This window comes from Adelges cooleyi, unplaced genomic scaffold (genome assembly GCF_023614345.1).
Source record: "Adelges cooleyi isolate 19-005CV unplaced genomic scaffold, UGA_ACOO_1.1 ACOO_flye_CR_arks_rails_tigmint_CR_PRNA_9, whole genome shotgun sequence".
Classification (NCBI taxonomy): domain Eukaryota; kingdom Metazoa; phylum Arthropoda; class Insecta; order Hemiptera; family Adelgidae; genus Adelges; species Adelges cooleyi.
The window spans coordinates 10,684,086-10,704,175 of record NW_026096579.1 but is presented as its reverse complement, the minus strand read 5'-3'; the positions used below and the strand labels follow the sequence as shown (position 1 = coordinate 10,704,175).

General features: G+C 32.4%; 1 protein-coding gene across 1 annotated transcript; it reads right to left on the bottom strand.

The window, feature by feature from the left end:
• Positions 1-3,045: 3,045 nt before the first annotated feature.
• On the bottom strand, positions 3,046-19,652 carry LOC126846311 (protein yellow). The gene is made up of 5 exons (XM_050585622.1): positions 19,479-19,652; positions 19,142-19,348; positions 6,872-7,057; positions 4,259-4,546; positions 3,046-4,169 (listed from the first exon to the last, which is right to left on the bottom strand). Exons 1-5 carry the CDS (start codon positions 19,504-19,506, stop codon positions 3,607-3,609), a joined length of 1,272 nt encoding a protein of 423 aa, XP_050441579.1. The 5' UTR covers positions 19,507-19,652; the 3' UTR covers positions 3,046-3,606.
• Positions 19,653-20,090: the final 438 nt, after the last annotated feature.

Genomic DNA, 20,090 nt, shown 5'->3' with positions numbered 1-20,090 from the left:
TCATTAAAAAAAAAGATAACTTTCATTAATGTTCAAAAATACATCAGAAACCATACATTTTATATGGAACTCAGTATAGGAAGCAAATAATATTTAGATTTATAATATTTAGAAAGTTATCGCACACTTTGAGAAAGCAATTTGATGTGTGAAAGCATACTAGATTTTTACTTATCATAATATTATAAAGTACATTATGCAATTGGTTACTTAAAAATGTATCCTAAGAGTGTGTTTAAATGTACATTAAAATCAAATGTTAACAAAATTCAAGTTCTTCAATCCAAGTGCCTTCGCCGAACCCTCAACGCCCCACCCTCCTACTGTAAAACAAACTGCTATCTCTAGATATAAACACTTTCACAACCGTCTCCAAAATCATCCTAACCCTCTTATTAAAACCCTGTCTTCACTCACAATCCCAGATAACCCTCCTCGCCGCCTAAAAAGATCCTGGTGTAGAGACCTTCTTCAACAATAAATAAATAAATAAAAAAAAAAAATGTAATATAAACGTTGTAATTTAAGTTACTAATGTCAGTAGGAGTTCCGCCATTGGACGGACTCTCCACAGGTTATTCACTGTTATATGTATATATTTTTATCGTAAATACTTATTGTATACTTTATACAGATTGTATTTTTATTTTTAATAAAAAAAAAAAAAAAAAATGTACATTAAGATAAATTAATTTTTATAACGTTTTTATGAACTCACAATCTTGTTTTAATGGTGTTTTTATAGTATTACACTAATGTTATATCATATTATATCGACGAATCACGATTTGCCATGTTACTTAATATTAGTTGTTGCAAGGCAACAATTTTCGAAATATTTGTATTTATTTTCTATTAAGCTGATTCAACGATAAATGCTTTTATAATTAAAGTAAGAAACTTATTTGTAATTATTAATAGCCGATCATTACGATGAAATACAAGACTTTCCATAACTGCTGTGACCTATATCACAGACAGTACAATATGAGTAGGCGTACCGTATGTTTACATGCCTTAAGCATAGAATGTACTGGCTACGTTTTTTAACAAGTTCATTTTGTCCGTAAAGATATAATGAATATAAGCTTAACTAGTATTTAAACTAGGAAGGGAGAACAGCTATAGTACTAGCTGTATTTATTCAAAATTTTGCCGTGGGACGTTTCGCTCTCCACACGGGAGACCCCTCATGCAACGGAGTACCAGAAAATAACAATGTCATAATAAATTAATACATAATAAGTTCATAAATAAATACATAATTTTCTATTGGCTTGAGTATTTCATTTTTAAACCTTAAACATAAATACGATTTTAACCTACTAAAAAATAATAGTCAAATATATCAAGATAATAGATAGTGCAATAAATATTTGACTAGAGTTTAAAGTTTCTGTTACAACCAAAACTGTCTGTTATCTGTTAAATAATGTTATTAGATTAGTAATCGACAGTCGTTTAACCAACAATCATTTGTTGCTTCTGGTTTCAAAGAAATCCATTACAATTTATGGTTAAAAAAAATTAATTTTAATCAAAACAAATTTTTTTTTTATACGGAAAATACCTTAAAATTTTAATTTTTCAAAATTCTTTTAGATAATTTAAATCTTAAGTGTTTGTTGGCAAATTGTTTGATTTTATTAAGTAACAGAAACGTATATATTATTCAAAATTGCTGTCCGGCAACTACTATTGTTAAATATGAGGTTGTTGTCTTGTCGATAACAAATGTATAATAATGTACAAAGCTTATCATAAATTACATTAACAATACTAACAGTCATTCGACTAATCAATATTACTAAGCCAAATTTTTCAAGCACCAAAATTATTAGCTTAAGAATACCTTTTAAAGAAGTGGTTTATTTTTAATATTCAATTTAATTCTTGTCTATTCTGATTTCAAAACAAAAGTTTTTTACCCCGTAATTGAGCTGTGATCGTTATTGATTTTGTTGTTTTTTTATTCTTGCTACAATATACATGAATGGAAAACGTTTGACGCGTTTTCAAACGGTTGCTAAACGTTTTGAGGTGTACAAATAATTTATATAATAGGTTGCAGCAACATTGTTGCTTTAGTCCAAGCTGTACAGTAGTAGATTCGCAGTGTTCCTGATGTTGCACTTTACTACGATGCTTCGTTAAGTGAGGGACAAATAATTTCCAAAAGCAATCTCTATTATGGCCGTGCTGTGCACACACAAAACTTGAACTTAATAACAGGGGAATGCGAATACATATGCGTTTAGTTCTCCGTGTCGTGGCTACATTTTATCTGTGACTATTGCCACTATACATACACATACTATATGGGTCATGCCATGTCGTATCTACGGCCGTACGCTACCGCGTGTAAAATTGGTACCGGCAAAATTGCTTTGCTCAACAACCGAAGAAACGTAGTATTCATAACGTCAACCAACACATAATCGTCCATGCACACATAGCTGAAACATTCCGTTTTACACTTATAAACTGTGCTCCGGTTAAACAACGGACGAGTGCGCTTTTACAGCCCAAGCGGTTATAACCAGGATAAGTTTTTAATAGAAAACCAACTATATTTGCTATAGCAGAAAGTATAGCAGACTGTAAATCTACCGATATTAGCAGTAGGTTCGCGTTAAAAGGTTAAGATGTTTTATATGTTTTCACATGGCTGTTTATAATAACATAGTAATAGGCAATAGCACTCTTTTAAACTAAAACTGCAAAAAAACACATATTTCGCTCGTCGACGGTTCGCACTTGAACAGCTGTTGTTCTTAGCAATAGTTGTTTTTCTTTTTGCCCACTAGATTGAATTGTTGTAATAAGTTTTAATTTAAAATTAATTTCTAGAATTTTAAAAATAAGTAATAATTGAAGGTCTAACCTTAGAGTTGATGTACGTTTTCGTGTAAACTTATCCGCTAATAATTTTCAATAATTTTTCAATTCGTCGCTTATTTAATAATCAATTTAAATAATAACAAAATATAATAGTTTTTGCATTTTTTACGCACTTAAGAGAATAATGTAGAAATCGTTGGCACATGCGTGTATTGTGTTTAATGATTGATGATATCAAATACACGAAAATATTTTGTTATAAATTAAAAAGTGACAACGTAAGAACTTGAAAAATATACATTATAAATTGTTTTCTCTTTCATTAAAGTGATTGAATTTAAGTAATAATTTACACTGGATGATTACAATTTTACATAATAATAGCTACTAAAATATAAGTTATTATACAATCATTTATAAACTACATAATGTACATAATACACAAACTATGAGTACAGAAACGATGATTATGTATCAATAAACAATAAGTGATGAAAATTACAATAATTTAATGAAACTCAACAAGCGATCGAGACAAATCAAGTTTAATTGGTTGTGTCGAATTGCATGTGGGTAAACCGAACGCATTCAAACTGTAGAATGTGTTCGATTTTATATAGTAATCTGATAGTATCAGATACACGTCAACACGATGTACATGATTTTTTAAAAAAAATTTAAGTGCGATAAATGAAACGCGTGTAACGGTTGGATAGAGTGCACTCGGCGAATGTGTACAAATAGTTTATTGATTTTGAAACGGGTCTAGTAGGGTTTCGGAGCAATTTGGTTGGACAAGTATGGAGCGTACGGGATACTGTTGGCACAAACGGTGCCCGCCAACGCCTTGTCCAGGGGAGCGTAGAAAATTCTAAAGTTAATGTCGGTAAAATCGAGTTTGTCTATCAAATGGTTGGGCATCCTGTCGGACATGACCCACAAATTACTGAGAGAGTCTACTTTGACGTCGCTCGGGAAGATCAACGCGGTGTCGTCCCAGTCAATGATGTCCAACGACTTGGGTTCGTACGGTACTTTGGAGTTCCAACAGCCCACAGCGTTCCGGTCGATCAGGTTGAAGAACAGGATTCCGTCGTCGTTCATGTAGTGGGCTGTGATGTGACCTCCGGGTCCCCGGGATTCCAAGACAACAAAGTCGTGGTAGATTTCTTCGGATGTGATCTTGGGGTCCCGCAAGAATTTAGTGGAGACGGCAAACTCTCGGTTGCTGGCCAACGGATGGAAGAACAACAAACGGAAACCGTCTTCGAGGAACGGCGATACCGTGATACCGAAAACGCCTTCCTCGCCCCATTGGAAATTCAAACCTATAATATACGACGAATGAAACACATTTTATTGAATGCATTTTTTTTCTCCATTTCAAAAAGTTGTCGGTCGACCCTTGTGTACGTACCTCCGATGTTAAAATCGCCGGCTAATGGGTCGGGCATTAAAAAGCTGTGGGTGTGTCTCCAAGAAGTGTTCAACTCCCAACTGTAGGAGATCAGCCCATAGCCGAGTTCATCGGACGCGTACAAGAACGTGTCTTCACATCCTTTAGATCCGATATCGATGGCAATGTTCGCGATGAACGTACGGTCGTTGGTGTCTTCCGGTCGTAGAGTGTACTTCCTCAGAACTTTATCCGTGGTCAAGTCAAATACGTGGATGGCGTACGGACATACTTGCTTAGTAGTGTTGCCTAAAGGAAAATACATTATTAGTTTTACATAATTTATAATATACAATCATACTGTGTTGTATGCAATATAAATTAACACATACAAGTGCACATATAATGAAATATCAAATCAAAAGACTGAACTCGTATGGTATTTGCTTGTAACAATATGCAATTATTTCTTGTGCAACATCATGAAAATAATCAAGTAAATGTAAAACTAATAAACTTATATAAGCAAATAACACTAGTTTTTAAGCTAAAAATAAAAAAACAAAATAGACAGAATCGTTTGCCTACGATCGGAATACTTTCTCAAATAATCAAGAAACGTTTTTTATGGAAGTCAAAGGAAAATATTTTTTAACTTTAAATATATGTAGACGTCTAAACAAACATGTTATCTTCTTAATTTTTCAGTTTTAAAAAATGAAAAAAAAATTTCCTATATTTTTCAAAATGAATAATAGGAATAATGAGCGCGGGTTGTCGTTATGTACTTAAGAAACAAACAAATGATAAACAAATGGTCCGATATAATCCACCTACTAAAAACAATATCGAACTTTCAATGGAAATTAAATTCGCTAGGGTCGAGAAACTTTCGTTTCCTAACTCATTATTCCTTTAGTTCTTTTTTCGTCTCTTCAACGCCTTTTCGGTCTTTTTCACTTTCATCAGTCGATCTATACATTCAGTGCGGCGGTCGCCGTGTAAAACCGCATACACACACACACACATATATATATATATATATATATATAGTCACAAAGGAGTAAACCGACGCCGATGTGCTCTTTGATTAATTAACGACCATCAATTTCCAAAGCGGTAAAAGAGGGTGAGCTAGTTGGCTGCTGTTTTGCGACCAGTCCGCAGTCGTCCAACGAAAATCGTCGTCGTTTTGGATTTTACACCTTACTCTAGGCGAGGGCGCACACTGTATATATATATATATATATATTATGTGAAAATAGAGTTATAGTGTATACCGCGAATGGTGTGGAGTTCACCCGAACGGCAGGGTTGGTCGGGGGTGTGAAGAAAACTTTACTGTCTTACATTCGCCCACCGACTTGGGCCCCTCGGATTGACAAACGACTGTGAGCGCCGAGATTCAACGCATAGAAGAGCGCGCTGCGGTCGACTGTGCGATTCGGAAACAGACAAATTCACACGATCTCTATCCGACCGACCTCGGTTGCTTCCCCCAAGTCTTAGCCCGAAAAATTGCTAACCGTTAAAAAAAAAAAACGAAAACGCAAAAGAAAATAATCGAGTAAGAGAAAAATTCCAACCAAGTCTGATGGGAATAGAATTCGTTGATAAAAAACAAACTCGTATCCTTAAATCAGTCAGGGTTAACGGCGGAGACATTTAATAATTCATCAAAAGCAATGATATCGATCGACACAATTGTTTTTTTTTTTTTGGCTATAAAGGTTTCAAATATTCACCAAAAAGATTTTAATTCGTGTACTTTTTTAGCTGTTTAAAATATAATGTGATAATATCGTAGTATTCGTACGGAAAATCACCTATTTAGTTGAGCTATGATTGGTTTTTTAAGATAGGTAAAAGAAGTTTTTCTTTTTCTTAGGGCGGAGCAAATTAAAATAATTTTACTTATTAGGCTTCATCATAATATGACAACAAACAGTATTCATTCACTTTCAGATTATAATCAAATATTTAACTAACGCGTGGGGTTTAAAAGCAATATTAAATTACTACAAATCACAATTCGAGACAATTTGATAAAAATGGTTATTGCCATTTTTCTTTTTTAATTTAACCTTGGCTACTATGAACATTGGCTTTGTTGGTAAGATTTTTGGTTGTGTATAGGTTGGATACATCCAGTGGAGTACTAATTTGTCCCTTGTTTGTCTATAATGGTTACTATATTATATTCATACTATTTCATAAAAAATAAAAAAAATATTTACGAAACGAACGTTTTAAATTTATTTATGTTATAGAACTTGAGTATATAAATGAACCAACAGATAAAACTCAAATAAGAGTAACGCGTGAGTGCACGTGCAAAAACACTACCAAGTGGTGCGTAGGATTTATACACAGTAAATATTTTCATTTACTCAAAACCTCGCAAACTAATACTTAACCCGCATAAACTAAACACATTGTGCACATACGTCGTAATATTCAGAACCTTTATACGGATTAATTAATTTTTAGATAATAACTCATAAATACGATTTGATGTTTTAAATATTCCAAACAGTATTAAAACTTGTAGTTCAAATATAGAGGATAAAAAAAAAACTTTTATGTGAATGTTGTTGTGATATATCTCTAATGAAAAATATAAACTAAACTTACCGATTCCGACGGTTCCTGAATCCAAAACCCATAGCCTGTTGCACGTGTCGGCTTTTACTCTGTAGGTGGTCGTCAATCCGTCACAATTGCCTTCCCTGTTATACGCCCAATTCGGGTAAGGGGTCAATTTTGGCGACGGGGTCGAGCTCACGTCTAATGGTATGTAGTTCAATGTCGAAGGAACGCCTGCGAATAGCATGAATATTTGTTTTAATGCATACGCAAAATCAAATTGTTTTTATATATTATCACATTTTAAGATATTTTGCAGTTTGATAGGCTAAAGAGCTTGAACACTAATAATAAAGCCTTAAAAAAAAAAAAAAAATACCAGGGAAATGGATATCAAAACATAAGTTTTATTAATTTTTTGGGAATAAAAGTAGTATGTTAAGGTTAGACATATTATATTAGGGTTATACCAAACATTAATGATTTTATGAATAATTGGGTTTACTGTTTAATAACTATAATATTATGTAAGCACTTAACTACTTGCCTATCATATGATTAGTTTTCTTAATGATAAAAAAACTATCATAACACATTCGTTTAAATATTTCATAATATTTGTTTTTGACCTAAAAAAATAATAATTTACCAAACTCTCATTCAGTAAGGCATTGATATTGATTAATAATATTAGTTATAATAACTGAGGCATTATAAAATGTTTAATATATCGGGAATATTTTCATTTTTTTTTTTAAACCTCAATATATTTTTCACTATTGTGTCGATTTTATTTAATCAACAGAGCGTATAACTCAATATTTGTTTACATATTTTCCGATTACTTTCTACGCTTGTCGTAAAGACTAACACATTGTTTACACAAATAAAAACGAACGTAGGTAATTTAATTTTTCAAACGTGACCGGTTCAACAACAAAAATTGGGACTGTTCCCCATCTAGTGCGCAGATTATCTTAACGTTAACGTAGATGTACATATATTAAATACTTGTAGTGTAATAAAGAATCATTAGTTTTGTTAACACCTCGGTTAGCGTTCAAACTACTTTTTTTGTTAGCCAATTGAATAACCAACTAAAAATAAAATGACTATATTATTACGCCGAGGGTTGAAAAAAATCCCCAAAAGTTTATTAATGCTCACTTCGTTTTCTTGGAAAAATGAAATTGAAAATATAAAGGTAGATACTAAAAAATGATTAAAAAGAATATATTACATAATACTATATTGTATACGTTTTATTTTAGTTTGTAAAAGTCATGCTTTTGGAAATGCAGATATAATTAACTTTGGCAGCTCCTTCGGATTCCCGTGACTTTTGGTAAAAAAATTAATTAGTTTATTATTTTGTTTTAAAACTTTGTTGTCATGTAATGTTTTATGATTCTCATTTTACAAGTACGATCTACGCCAAGACACTTTTTCAAGTCTTACAACAGTATTTAGTCTTTAATACGGTTACTAATTGGATAAATTATAAAAAATACTAATTTGTGTTAAATGTATGTACAAGGTCCGGGACTTCCGCTTTACTGTTTACAAGAAATAATATTAGCCTTCTAATTTTAAAACAAATGGTTTAAAAACACTGAGTTTTCTCATCAGAAATTCAATTTTGATCTAAATGTGTATTAAACAAGGCAAGTAAATGTTGAATAGTTTTGATACTTACCGTTTTAACTTATCATTGTTAATCACTTTTTTGGTTATCTCGTTAAACTTTTAAACTTGTCTAACGGTTTATGTTAAGGGTATAATATGACACTGGTATTGTTATAAGCGTTACAGCTTATAATAATACATTGTATGGCAAGCGTGGGTGTATTTTTAGTTTAAAAAATATCTACTTGTGTTTTAATAAAAAGAAAGAGAGAGAGTATATCATTTTTATGGTTAAGGGTTTTTATTATTATTTTATTACATAATATAACCACAAGTGCTTAAGTTTTTTCGATATTATTAATTGTCTCAAAACGGTGGCTCTGAGGCCGTGTTAAATTTAATTCATAAAATATAGTAGTGCTGTCAACCGCTAAATGTGTCTATCATGTCTTTTCTGTTTTGACATGACATGTGCTATAATTTATTAATGCATCCGTATACGACACTGTTGTGTATTAAAAAACTATGTAATTCGAAGTATACAATTATTAATAAATGATTTTTACGAAATTTTTTCATTTAGAGAATATATAAAAATTATAACTTATTGAACGACGGTCGCCAATTGTTACAAAATGTTAAACAAATGTTCAATGCCACCATCTTAAACTGTACAACATACGGATTTTAATGGTATGGGTATAATATATACTCGTACATTTCATTTTGTAGACACGAGTTAGGTTTCCAAAGACCGATTCGAATTATGCAAGCAGTGTATTTTTCAAATGCTATGTAAAAAAAAAACACAGCTAGGTCAATAGAGTATTACGTGAACTCATCGACCGAGTGCGTATTTATTTTATTAAACCAGTTTAGATAGAATTGATATCTTCCTACACGATAATAATTTGTTGTGAGTACATGACCGTTACAGCATGTTAGCTAGAACTTCCATTTATAGAAATGCACGACAACATGAATGTGTCTTAATAGTGTACTTAACACACATACACATAAATAACGTTATCGATGACAAAAGAGGCAAGCATTGATAAACTCATAAAAATTTGAAAATTTAATTTCAGCCATTGTGGTCGGTCGCATAAGTCATGATTACAAACATTATTTGAATTTTTCATAAATATAATCATTTTTCAATTATTACAATTCGTGTAGCCGCAAATCGCTACATTATTCGTACTACATGTTTTATAACGTTTTATAATTAATTAATTATATGTAATGATTGTTACAAATGTACAAAGTTTAACTTGAGATTGAGGTTTTTATCGAATAGGCTTTCGCTTTTATATCTAATTATTAAAATTAAAAACTAACTATCCAGTTTGTTACACCTATTTTTGTGGTAAAAACACAATACATTTTCTATCCGTATGTTTTTTGCGTTGTTTATCATTCACTATTCATTTACCACGCTTCATATCTTAATCGTAATTCTAGTTCCCTTAATCATTTTCGTTTCTTTTAATTTCATTCCGCTTTGTCAATGTCCAATAGCTGTTAGTGCCATTACTTTCGTCGTGCCAGCATCATGGTGTCGTGGTCTTGTTGATATAATACGTAGTTTTTAATTTATAACATCATCCTGAACTGTACCCTTTTGTAATTCAACTTGTCAGTCGTCTACCTCTTTTATAATTTTTTTATCTTATCGTATAGCTATACTATATCATCATCAGCTATTGCTGCGAGATCATGGCCGTTACGGTAAAATCTATACAATAAATTGTGCATCTCGGTGGAATTTTTCAAAATCTAAACAAATGTTTTTATCATATTTGTTAATTACAACAATTTACTAACGCCTCTTTGGCACACGATGAATATATACCTAAATTAAAAATCGTCGGTAAAACGATTGCAGTACTTATACTTGCTTCAGTAACGAATATCAGTAAAGCAAATAAGATTAGCCGACAACGTGTACGTCTGACATTGGTAATGTTCGCACAGATAATATTATTATATCACCGTGAACGTGTCGGTAACCCGATGACCATGAATTCCCAACTTTTCGGTGAAATTCCTAAAACCTTTCACTCGTTTACCCGTTAACCCGCCGCCGCCGCCGGCTTTATTAGGCGATGTGCGCGTCGCTACGGGTAATCCGATTTGGGACTTATTGCGTCACGTCTGTTAATTGTGCCTTTTTCACCATCATAAACATAATATAAATACACACAGATGAAAACGCATGCATATTTAAAACGCGACGACAACGGCACTTGGGGTTTTTTTTATTCATGGCCCGTGTAAATAAAATAACCATATTATCCCGGCGCGGCGCCCGGCACACAATACCCGGGTAAAAAAATCTTGGCTTTTTTTTTTTTTGGTCGGTTACTGTTTTTGTTCAACTGTTACGGTTGTATAATATAGCACGTGAACGTCGTAACAACCGACTTCGGGTTTTTTTAATATGGTAGACCTCGAACAACCCGTAATTATTACGGACAACGGATCCCTATAACCGACGGCTGTTTGTTTCCATAGCGAAATAATATTATCAATGTAGGCACTTTAAGCAATTACTCTCCGCTCGTGGGCGGGCGGCCCGTGACAGCCAAATAAACTCTTACAACGAGTCAGATTATTTTATTATTATTATAATAACCGAGTATAGGTAATTTTTATCAAGGAAATAATCATGAAAGTATCAGTTATACACCGAAGGATATGATATATTTCAATCCACAAAATCTTTAACACATTCATGACATACTATGATCGTAAAACAATTATCACGTTAAGTCTGCCAAAAAAATTGAACCGATGTTAGAAAATAAGGTACAGCGTTACATGTATAGCACATGTGATACACATATACATGTGATGCGAAGAATAAAAAATAAACTAACGATTTATGGTGTACAAATTCAGGGTGTCTTTCTCGGTTTTGTGAGGAGGGGTGGACTTTTTCAATTGTTATTGATCGTTATACTTAGAAATGCCAACTGCATATGATTTTTCGATCGGTATGGGAATGCCGAACAAAGAAATCGTTGCAGCGGCTCGGATATTGTTGCGACCAGCGTCAAAAGTAAACACGCCATTGTGTAAAGCCAATATACTTTCCGAACTGTTTATTGCAGCTAAAAAATCAAACATCACAGCTACATTTTTTGAGTAGTATATTATTGCGCGTATAGTTCGCACTTGAGCTCAGTTTCGTGTATTCGAATGGAAAACGTGCAGATTGTTATGTGAAAATTAACCAAGTGCACGAACACACTTATTTTCGTATCAGCGTGTACAAATAATAAAAAAAAAGGGTTATTCTGTTGTCATCTTTGGAATTTCACCGCTTCATCGAACAAATGAAAAAAAAAATTCACTATTTTATTTTAGGTTGTAATTAACGAATGATAATATCGAACCTGCTCAGCTAACACACCGATACATTTTTTTTTTCGCCATAAATAATAGACCCTCCTAGCCAATATTGTTTCGCAATTTTCGCCAACGCCCGTACTTGAATATAGGTATATACATACATATATAATAATACCATACTGGCGAAGTTTGACTTTTGTATTCAGACGGTGTACCGACACCGTTGACGGATTTCATCTGGCCCGCAAGTCTGGTCACTGCTCCTCCGGCCTACGGCAAGGACACGTGCGCAGGCTTTACACAGTAGTGTGTGGCGCTAACCGACTGATGAAGAGAGAAATAAATTCACGTACATTGTCGGTCATTTTGGCATAATCTGCGGGTACCTCACCCACACTATTATTATTTATGTATTATTCGTGTACGGTTATTTTCTAGTCGACCTTTGTCGAATTTCCCGGCCGATATGTGTGCTTTTTTTTCCGTCTACAATGGCTTTCCTTTCAAATCCTAATGCCTTCCGACATCCGTTATTGCACCATCAATAATTCGGCCCTACAAACTCCTTTCCTTATATACCTGTACCCATCAGAAGTAATATTTATTCATTAAAAATTAGTTAGGGCGGCAAAAGTACAGACACGGTTTTCAAAACATAATCAATTAAAACCCTTTTTCCTCCGCACCAACCTAATCCATTGCCGTAAACTTGAAATCGATTCATTGGATATTTTTTATATTACAGCCAATATTCTGCAATAATTTATCGGCTCACCGGTACTGTTGAATTAAGTACGTGATCATTACTATTGCAGTGTCCTTGGATAGTATTAAATATTATACAAATATCGACTAACTATATCAGAATAAACATGAACATATTAAATATTACAAAAAGACAAATTGTGTAGACATTAGAATTGGGAATTAATTAAATGCATTATATATTTTATTCATATTTAATATGGTAATAAATTATTTATAAGTAATAAAATATCAGAGCAGATTATTCATTTTAATTGTACATTTTAGTACACTTAACTACAAAATATAATAATTAAAAACTGCATTGGGTATAACGTCTCCGGGAGTGTTAAAATAATATTATGTGCGTATCCAACCAATCGAACAATTTTTAATTGAAATTAAAAAAAAAAGAAAGTTAGGTTTTTTCATTATTGATAACCTTTTTGACATTTTAAATAATATTTTAATTTTTAAACTTCAAAAAGAACACTCGAAAACGTTATTGTAAAATATTAAGCGCCTTTTTTAACATTATGTCATTCTAGTTTAAAAACATGAAAACTAAAAATTATATTGTTTTGTGAATACGGTTGTATAATAAAATCATTGCAGTTATGTCTTAGTTTTTGTAATCACAAATTATAATTTTAAATCCAATGATATCATTATTTATTTTCAAAGTCCTTTATTTGTTTTTTAACTTTACAAAATTCAATAAATTTATAATAAATGTTTTTTTGATAATTATTCTTTAAACTATTCATTGCTAAAATTTAAACGTAAACAGTATTTCTAGCATTACAATTTTAATGAACATTTTGTGTTCTTCAAAAATAACACATTATTTAAATTGTATGCGGGGAAAGTAATAATTTATAAACAAACTCAATTTGTATTAATTTACGTTATTCGTAATGTGCAAAAACTTCTTCAGTATTTATTTTTTTAATGAAATTTCGGGTTTTTTTAATGAAACTTTAAACAGGGTTCAAAAATATGAACGGTAACTGATTTTGTTTAAATTCAAAGTTGTATTTAAATAATAATTATTATACCTCTAGTTGATATAAAAAAGGGAATGCCTTTATATTATGGAAATTATTTTTAAATGCCTGTGAAGTGTTCTAACAGCAAAAATGTTAAAGCTTAGTTAGTTGTAAATGTAAATGTATGTTAATAGAACTTTTATGCCGTATAAAATATATTACCATTCTCATTAATCATTGTGTTTATTTTTGGAACGTAAAAAAATACTTCCAGCTAAATTGTGCGGTATATATAATATAATATAGTTACATAACAATAAAAATGTATTAAATTGAATAAACGTTATTCATTTTCATTACTGAACAGTAAACGCTTTATTATTATAGAACTTTATTGGACGTAGTATAATTTTGGCAACATATTTAATTTAATTTGTAAATGTTATCATAAAAATAAATGAAGGGCTGCGGGGAAAAAATATCAATGTCAATTTTTTTTGAAAATGAGATTTCGGTATCAAATTATCTGTATTGACGTATTGTATCTTTTATGCACTCGAACCAGGGAAAAAACAGATTAGTCGAGAGTAACGACCGCCGGAAGTTTAGGTATACAGGCAAAATGTATTACGTTTTGAAATTAAAAACCTGATTTTCTCAGAATGAAAAAAAATTGACATTGATCTTTTTTCCCCGCAGCTCTTTAAGTATAATATTACTCAGTGTGTTTAATTAATTTTTAAAAAAGAAACAAAAAAAGGTTACCTTAAACAATGATAAAATTAAACTTCAAAAAAATTCTATACACTTAATGTCTTCATTTTAACGTCGTGTTCTTGTGACCTATACGCCAGGCATACATTAAAATCATAAACTTAATATTAAAGATTAACTTCTTGTTTTTATGACGTATGCGCTACATACGAATAATTGCGATACTTATGTACATATTATATGTTAATCGTTTTCATAAATTGTGCCGAATGAGTTAGAAAGACCTTGAAAAAGAACAATGACTTTTACTTCTTTTTAAAATTGTATGTATAAATGAAAAATAAACCTTCCATTATTATTGCCTGGCATGTCATGATTATTGCTAATAATATTACAACAACATCAATGTTAATACCAACGCTTGCCGGTCAAGGCTGTATGAGTACTGCTCTATAGCCGTAGGGTTTCAAGCAGACTCACTTGTTATAGTTACATAAAAAGTGTAACACCCGTTTTTGTAGTAAGACCCAATTGACAAGCGAATGCCGTAAATTATTTATAAATTTAATTAAAAAGCGATTAAAGGTACAAAATCCGTCAATCTATAGGTAATTCTCGAAAAAAAATTATGTAATATTAATATTTTTTACTTCAACGTTGAGTCGGAATATATATTTTTCTTTTTTCGTTGTTCTTTAATATTTTTTTTCTGATTAAAACTACCGAATAATTAAAATATTCGTAGAAAAAAAAATACAAAGCCCATAATTTTGTTTTAAATACGTATTTAAATATTCAATAATAGTTTATGGGAAATAATTCTGTTTTTGTGGTAAAAATAAAAATATGAAAACCGTTTATCGTGACACGTCCGTATTGTAATACGTGGTGCACATTCAATTTTTTGTCAATATAATAAAAAAATGAACAGAACAAAACAAAACGGTTTTAAAAAGTCCAGCAGAAATGCTTTTGAAAGTTCGGTAAATAACGAGGGTTATCCCGCGATTATTTAGCACAGACCGAAGGATACGCCACGATTGATCGTGCCGCATTAACACGTCCTGATAAATCACCGACTACTTGGCCGTTACTGAAATGGTGGACCGTGTGTTCTCTTCGCCGTTATTTTCCACAATTCTATTATTTTTTTTTTTATGTTCAATTTTTCATCGATTTCGCCAATAATTGGAATCCTTTTAATTGATAGTATAAATTGGTTCCTTTCCCAATTTGTAGATTAGCTTTTATATCAAGCAACGACCTACTACGGCGTTCGAACTGCTAAAACTTCTAAACTTGCATCTCTTTCGACCAGTCAACAAACTTATGCGCCTATAATATGAACGTCTCTAACCACTCGAATCCCCTATAATAACTAAGCTATCATTTCCACAACACCTGGCAATCCTCCTCAACGCTTAAACCAAAATTGGCCACAAGATCTCCTCAGCATGTACAAAAAATAAATAAAGTTTTATTTTTAATTATTTAATCTTTTAATTTTTCAATTGGAAGTAGTGTCGATGGACGCCTCCCTTCTTACTTGTCGTTGTATTTAGTTTCTAAAAAGCTTATTTACTAATTCTACTTTTTTTTTTGTATATAGAGTGTAAATTTTTCTTTTTTTATAATTAGTATACAGTATATAGTATACAGACTAATGACGACGCGTTAACGGAATTTGCTTTCTTAGATATAGTGTATTAGCTTATGTAAAATCTAAGTTATTACACAAAAAGCATACATAGTATAACACCCCCCCCCCATCCTCTAAACAGTGAAAATGGAGTTGGGTAATCGTGAACTATAATTATAATTTGTTTACAATCTATAGATTTATTACCTATTTTGAATGAAATGCGCGTGGAATGATGTGAATCGTGAATGACTTATCTGAGTATGTCAGGTACACCAAGAACAGTATTTTATTTCGCTAATACTCAAATAACGAGTTTTATGAAATCTAGACTACTCCGAGTGAACTGCTAAAGCCTAAATAACTTGTTTTTGTCTGGCCTTGAACGGTATAGTAGTATGTTACGTTGTTACATAATTGGACGGATCTATTTTTTTTTAATCATTACAAATGCACTGATTAAAAAAAAATAAAAATTGGTTTATATACACACATTAATTATAGGGAGGTAACAATATTGTTTACTGCTAGGTTAATTGCCCTTGTACATTTGATAACTGTCTCGATGAAAAGTAATAAGACAAAGGTTATGTGCGTAAAACCATATCAACTGAAACGGTCACATGTCTGTATGCGAGTTCAAAAGGCTACAAGTTTTTGTACTTATCCGATTGACATTCGGCCTAAAACGTAGCAAGCTCTTTAAACTCCAAAGCCGGTGGTTTTCATTACAATTCTACAGTGTAGATACGACGTATAATACTTACAAAGCTGGTCCCTGTGGATTTTTGATCTGTTATGACACAGTATAAAATAAGTACCTACTTAATAAAGTGTACAGTACACTATATTATATTATATTTTGTAGTCTATTTTATTTCAAAAGCGGTTTGCTACCAACGAAATCGGTAGTACTGAATAAAAGCCGAAAGTAAATTGGTATGATATGCGTTTACTGCGAAGCGTTTTGAGTGTTTTGAGAATTTTGTATTATAATCGCGCATCGGATTTCGAGAAGATCCGCCGAGTTTCGAGCGCAAGTAACAACATTTTAAACAAAACTATTGTCGACATTTAAACTTAATATCGTATTGTTCGTTGAAATATTTATTATTTAAGCACTGGATGTGCATCGATAACGCAACGTACCTTCCTATACCCTCGAAGACTGATCTTCGGACGGAACGAAAACAATTGTTTTATTTTTTTTCTTACCGTCGAGACTCGAGGCGGTTTTCATCGAATCCGGACACGGCACGTGGGTCTCAAGTTGTATTATTTCAATGTATATTGTAATACATGTACATATATTCTTCAACAACAACCGTCGAGTATTACCGAAAATAAGGATAAACAGTTTTGATTGTGTACGAGGAGTATAAGAACAAAACGTTATCCGGGCGCATTATGCAAATGGCCGTTGACGACCGGTCGAAATATTATTTGGAAAACGCCGTTATACGCGCATAATGTATACATTCTACATAGATGTACGAAGAAATAGCGCCAGTGTGTTCATCCGGTATGACGCTAAAGCAACGAGTGACTTTTAAACGTTATTTTTATTTCGATAGTCCCTCCGAGACCCGTACACACCGGCCGGTATATGGATCGTTTTGTGCACAACCCGAGTATAAGAAAAGACATATCCCCCTCCGGCGAGCAAATATTTACATTTTTTTTTTTTTGTACTCTTGGGAAATTCTAGAGGGTGGCAATAAAATAACAATAGTCGGAGACGGGGTCAATGCTGCGGCGGGTCCTTAGGAAAATTCGAATGCATAAAAGCGCGCCGGACCACGGTACCGGGAAAAATTTCCCTTGTAGGGTGGGTGGGAGGTGAGGGCCAAACGTAACGGTCCCAATAATCTCTTTATTAGGATTTCGAGCGATACATTTTTGTTCGGCCAATGCGGACATACCGCATATTATACGGTCAACAGTTTATACGGAAACGCAAAATGTATTATCAAAAATGTACACGAGCCAAAACAGTGTCGTCTCCGGTACACAATAGAAGGCGCCGGTAAAGGGTTAAAGGTCTCCGATTACACACAATAGGCGTGAAACGATTATGCGCGTACATAATATAATACAACGTGTGCACCTACCTTCCTACTACAACGCGATGGCACGGACAAACAGAACAAAATCAACGTTAAGTCGCCTTTTTGTCGTTTAATCACAAAACCTTAAAAATATTTTAACGGCTGTTACGTACAACAGTGGGGTTTTTAATTTCAATTTAGCAATTTAAACAAATTTGATGCAAGTTAATTTAATTTTTATACTGTTGAAATGTAGTATTTAGTATGCAATATATAGTGCAACAATCTGTATCAGTTGTTCTAATAATTTTTAGAGAAGTAATACTTATATGAGGTGAACAATTATGGCATTGCAACTATGTGCATTGTGCAACATAATAATATATGTTTTAGCTACTAAATCGTTTAAATAGTCAAACGCGTGTACGTTACGTGTGAACAATTTCACGTTTGATTTGTTTCATATTTGTATTGTGCGACTATTAGAATCATTCAATAACGTCAAGAAGATAAATCCGGTTTAAACAATTGTTTTTTTTTTTTTTAATGTACATCCAAAACATGTTATGAACTGTTGCGAAATATATGTATGGTGTAATAATAAATGCATTATTAAACGCTTAACTTGACTAATACAATTATTATTAAACTGCAATTTTATGTTTCGCGATGCATAACAATATTATATACAGTATGTATTGTCACGTAACGCGGCTTATGGAAAAATAGTTCTCCTAGACTAACGACCTTTTTCTAATGTCTAAATTATATTATTTATTTTCCACTAATGTAAACACCTTACCCCGGTAATCAGATTGTTATGGCGGTAATTGTGCATTAATTTTTCAAATATTCCAAGCCGTTCAAAAACAATATAGTAGGTACGTACAGAATGACGGAGGCAACAACAAGTACCGCAATACACGTTTATGCCAAAGTAAAATTCTACGGATTCACTTAGTTTTAACCTGCCAAGGCAAGTTTCGCAAATATAAACATTTGTGCCGGTTACACCATTAAACGGTCATTATAAGACGTTAAATAACAGTTTGTTTGTATTTTTCTTGAACACTTACACGGTAATGGATGCGCAAGTCTCGGTCGATCACCGGTACACACGGTGGGTGCAACCATTTATTAATTTTTCATTTTTTCCGTTTGTAAAATACAAATATTTTTTAATAATATTTAAAAATCTTACCGTTAGCCCATCGAGGTACGGTGACGAACAGCTTGTTTTTCCAAACTTCAATGCCGACGGGTAAATTGTTTTCCGGCACGAATTCGCCCCTTTCGAGCGCGTAGCTCTTATGTTCATCGCTGGCAAAAGTGTAATCCAAAGACGACCAGCTGAACAACTCGGTGAGCTTTTGTAACGCCGAAGTGCCGGCCAAAAAGCACGAGAGTACTGATAAAAAAAAATATAAAAAAACGCAGCACATTAAACGATGTATAAAATTGTTGTTGAATTTTTTTCCAATACAATAATATGCAGACAATAAAAATATATTATATTATGTCATATTCGTTTCGCTTACGGACTACCACGTTGCCTACTGAAGACATGATTGCGCTGCCACTGTGTATTGTACAGTTGATAGAATATAAAAATCGACTTAATTCTTAATTTAAAATTTGTGTTTATAAATTTTAGCACTATTTTTTTCTCGGATGTGGATAACCGAATGAACGGCCATGTGTCGTCGGCCGTTAATTTATAAACCCCGCCGCAGCCGAAACCGTGTAGGGTTATTAATGGTAAAGAGAGAAAGTGGGAATCTGGATGTCCATCACAATATCATATTATATACCTACACTTGGTATTAATTTATACCAGTGCACGACCGCTGACCAATCGTCGTAATCCAGTATGGGCTAACATTTCGCCACCAGATTAGCTGTAAGGTACAGAAACCCCATTTTTACAACACTATAATACATGATATCATAATTGTCTGTAACAATAATAATCACTATTGATTTTTTTTTATTTTGCGCTGCTATAAAAGATAAACACTAAAATAATAGAATATCATATCATATTATTAAATAATTAAAACAAAAATAAATAAAGATAAATTTAAAGTATTCAAATATATATTTATTATTTTATTTTTATGACTTTTATTATCATAACATACTAAATGAAC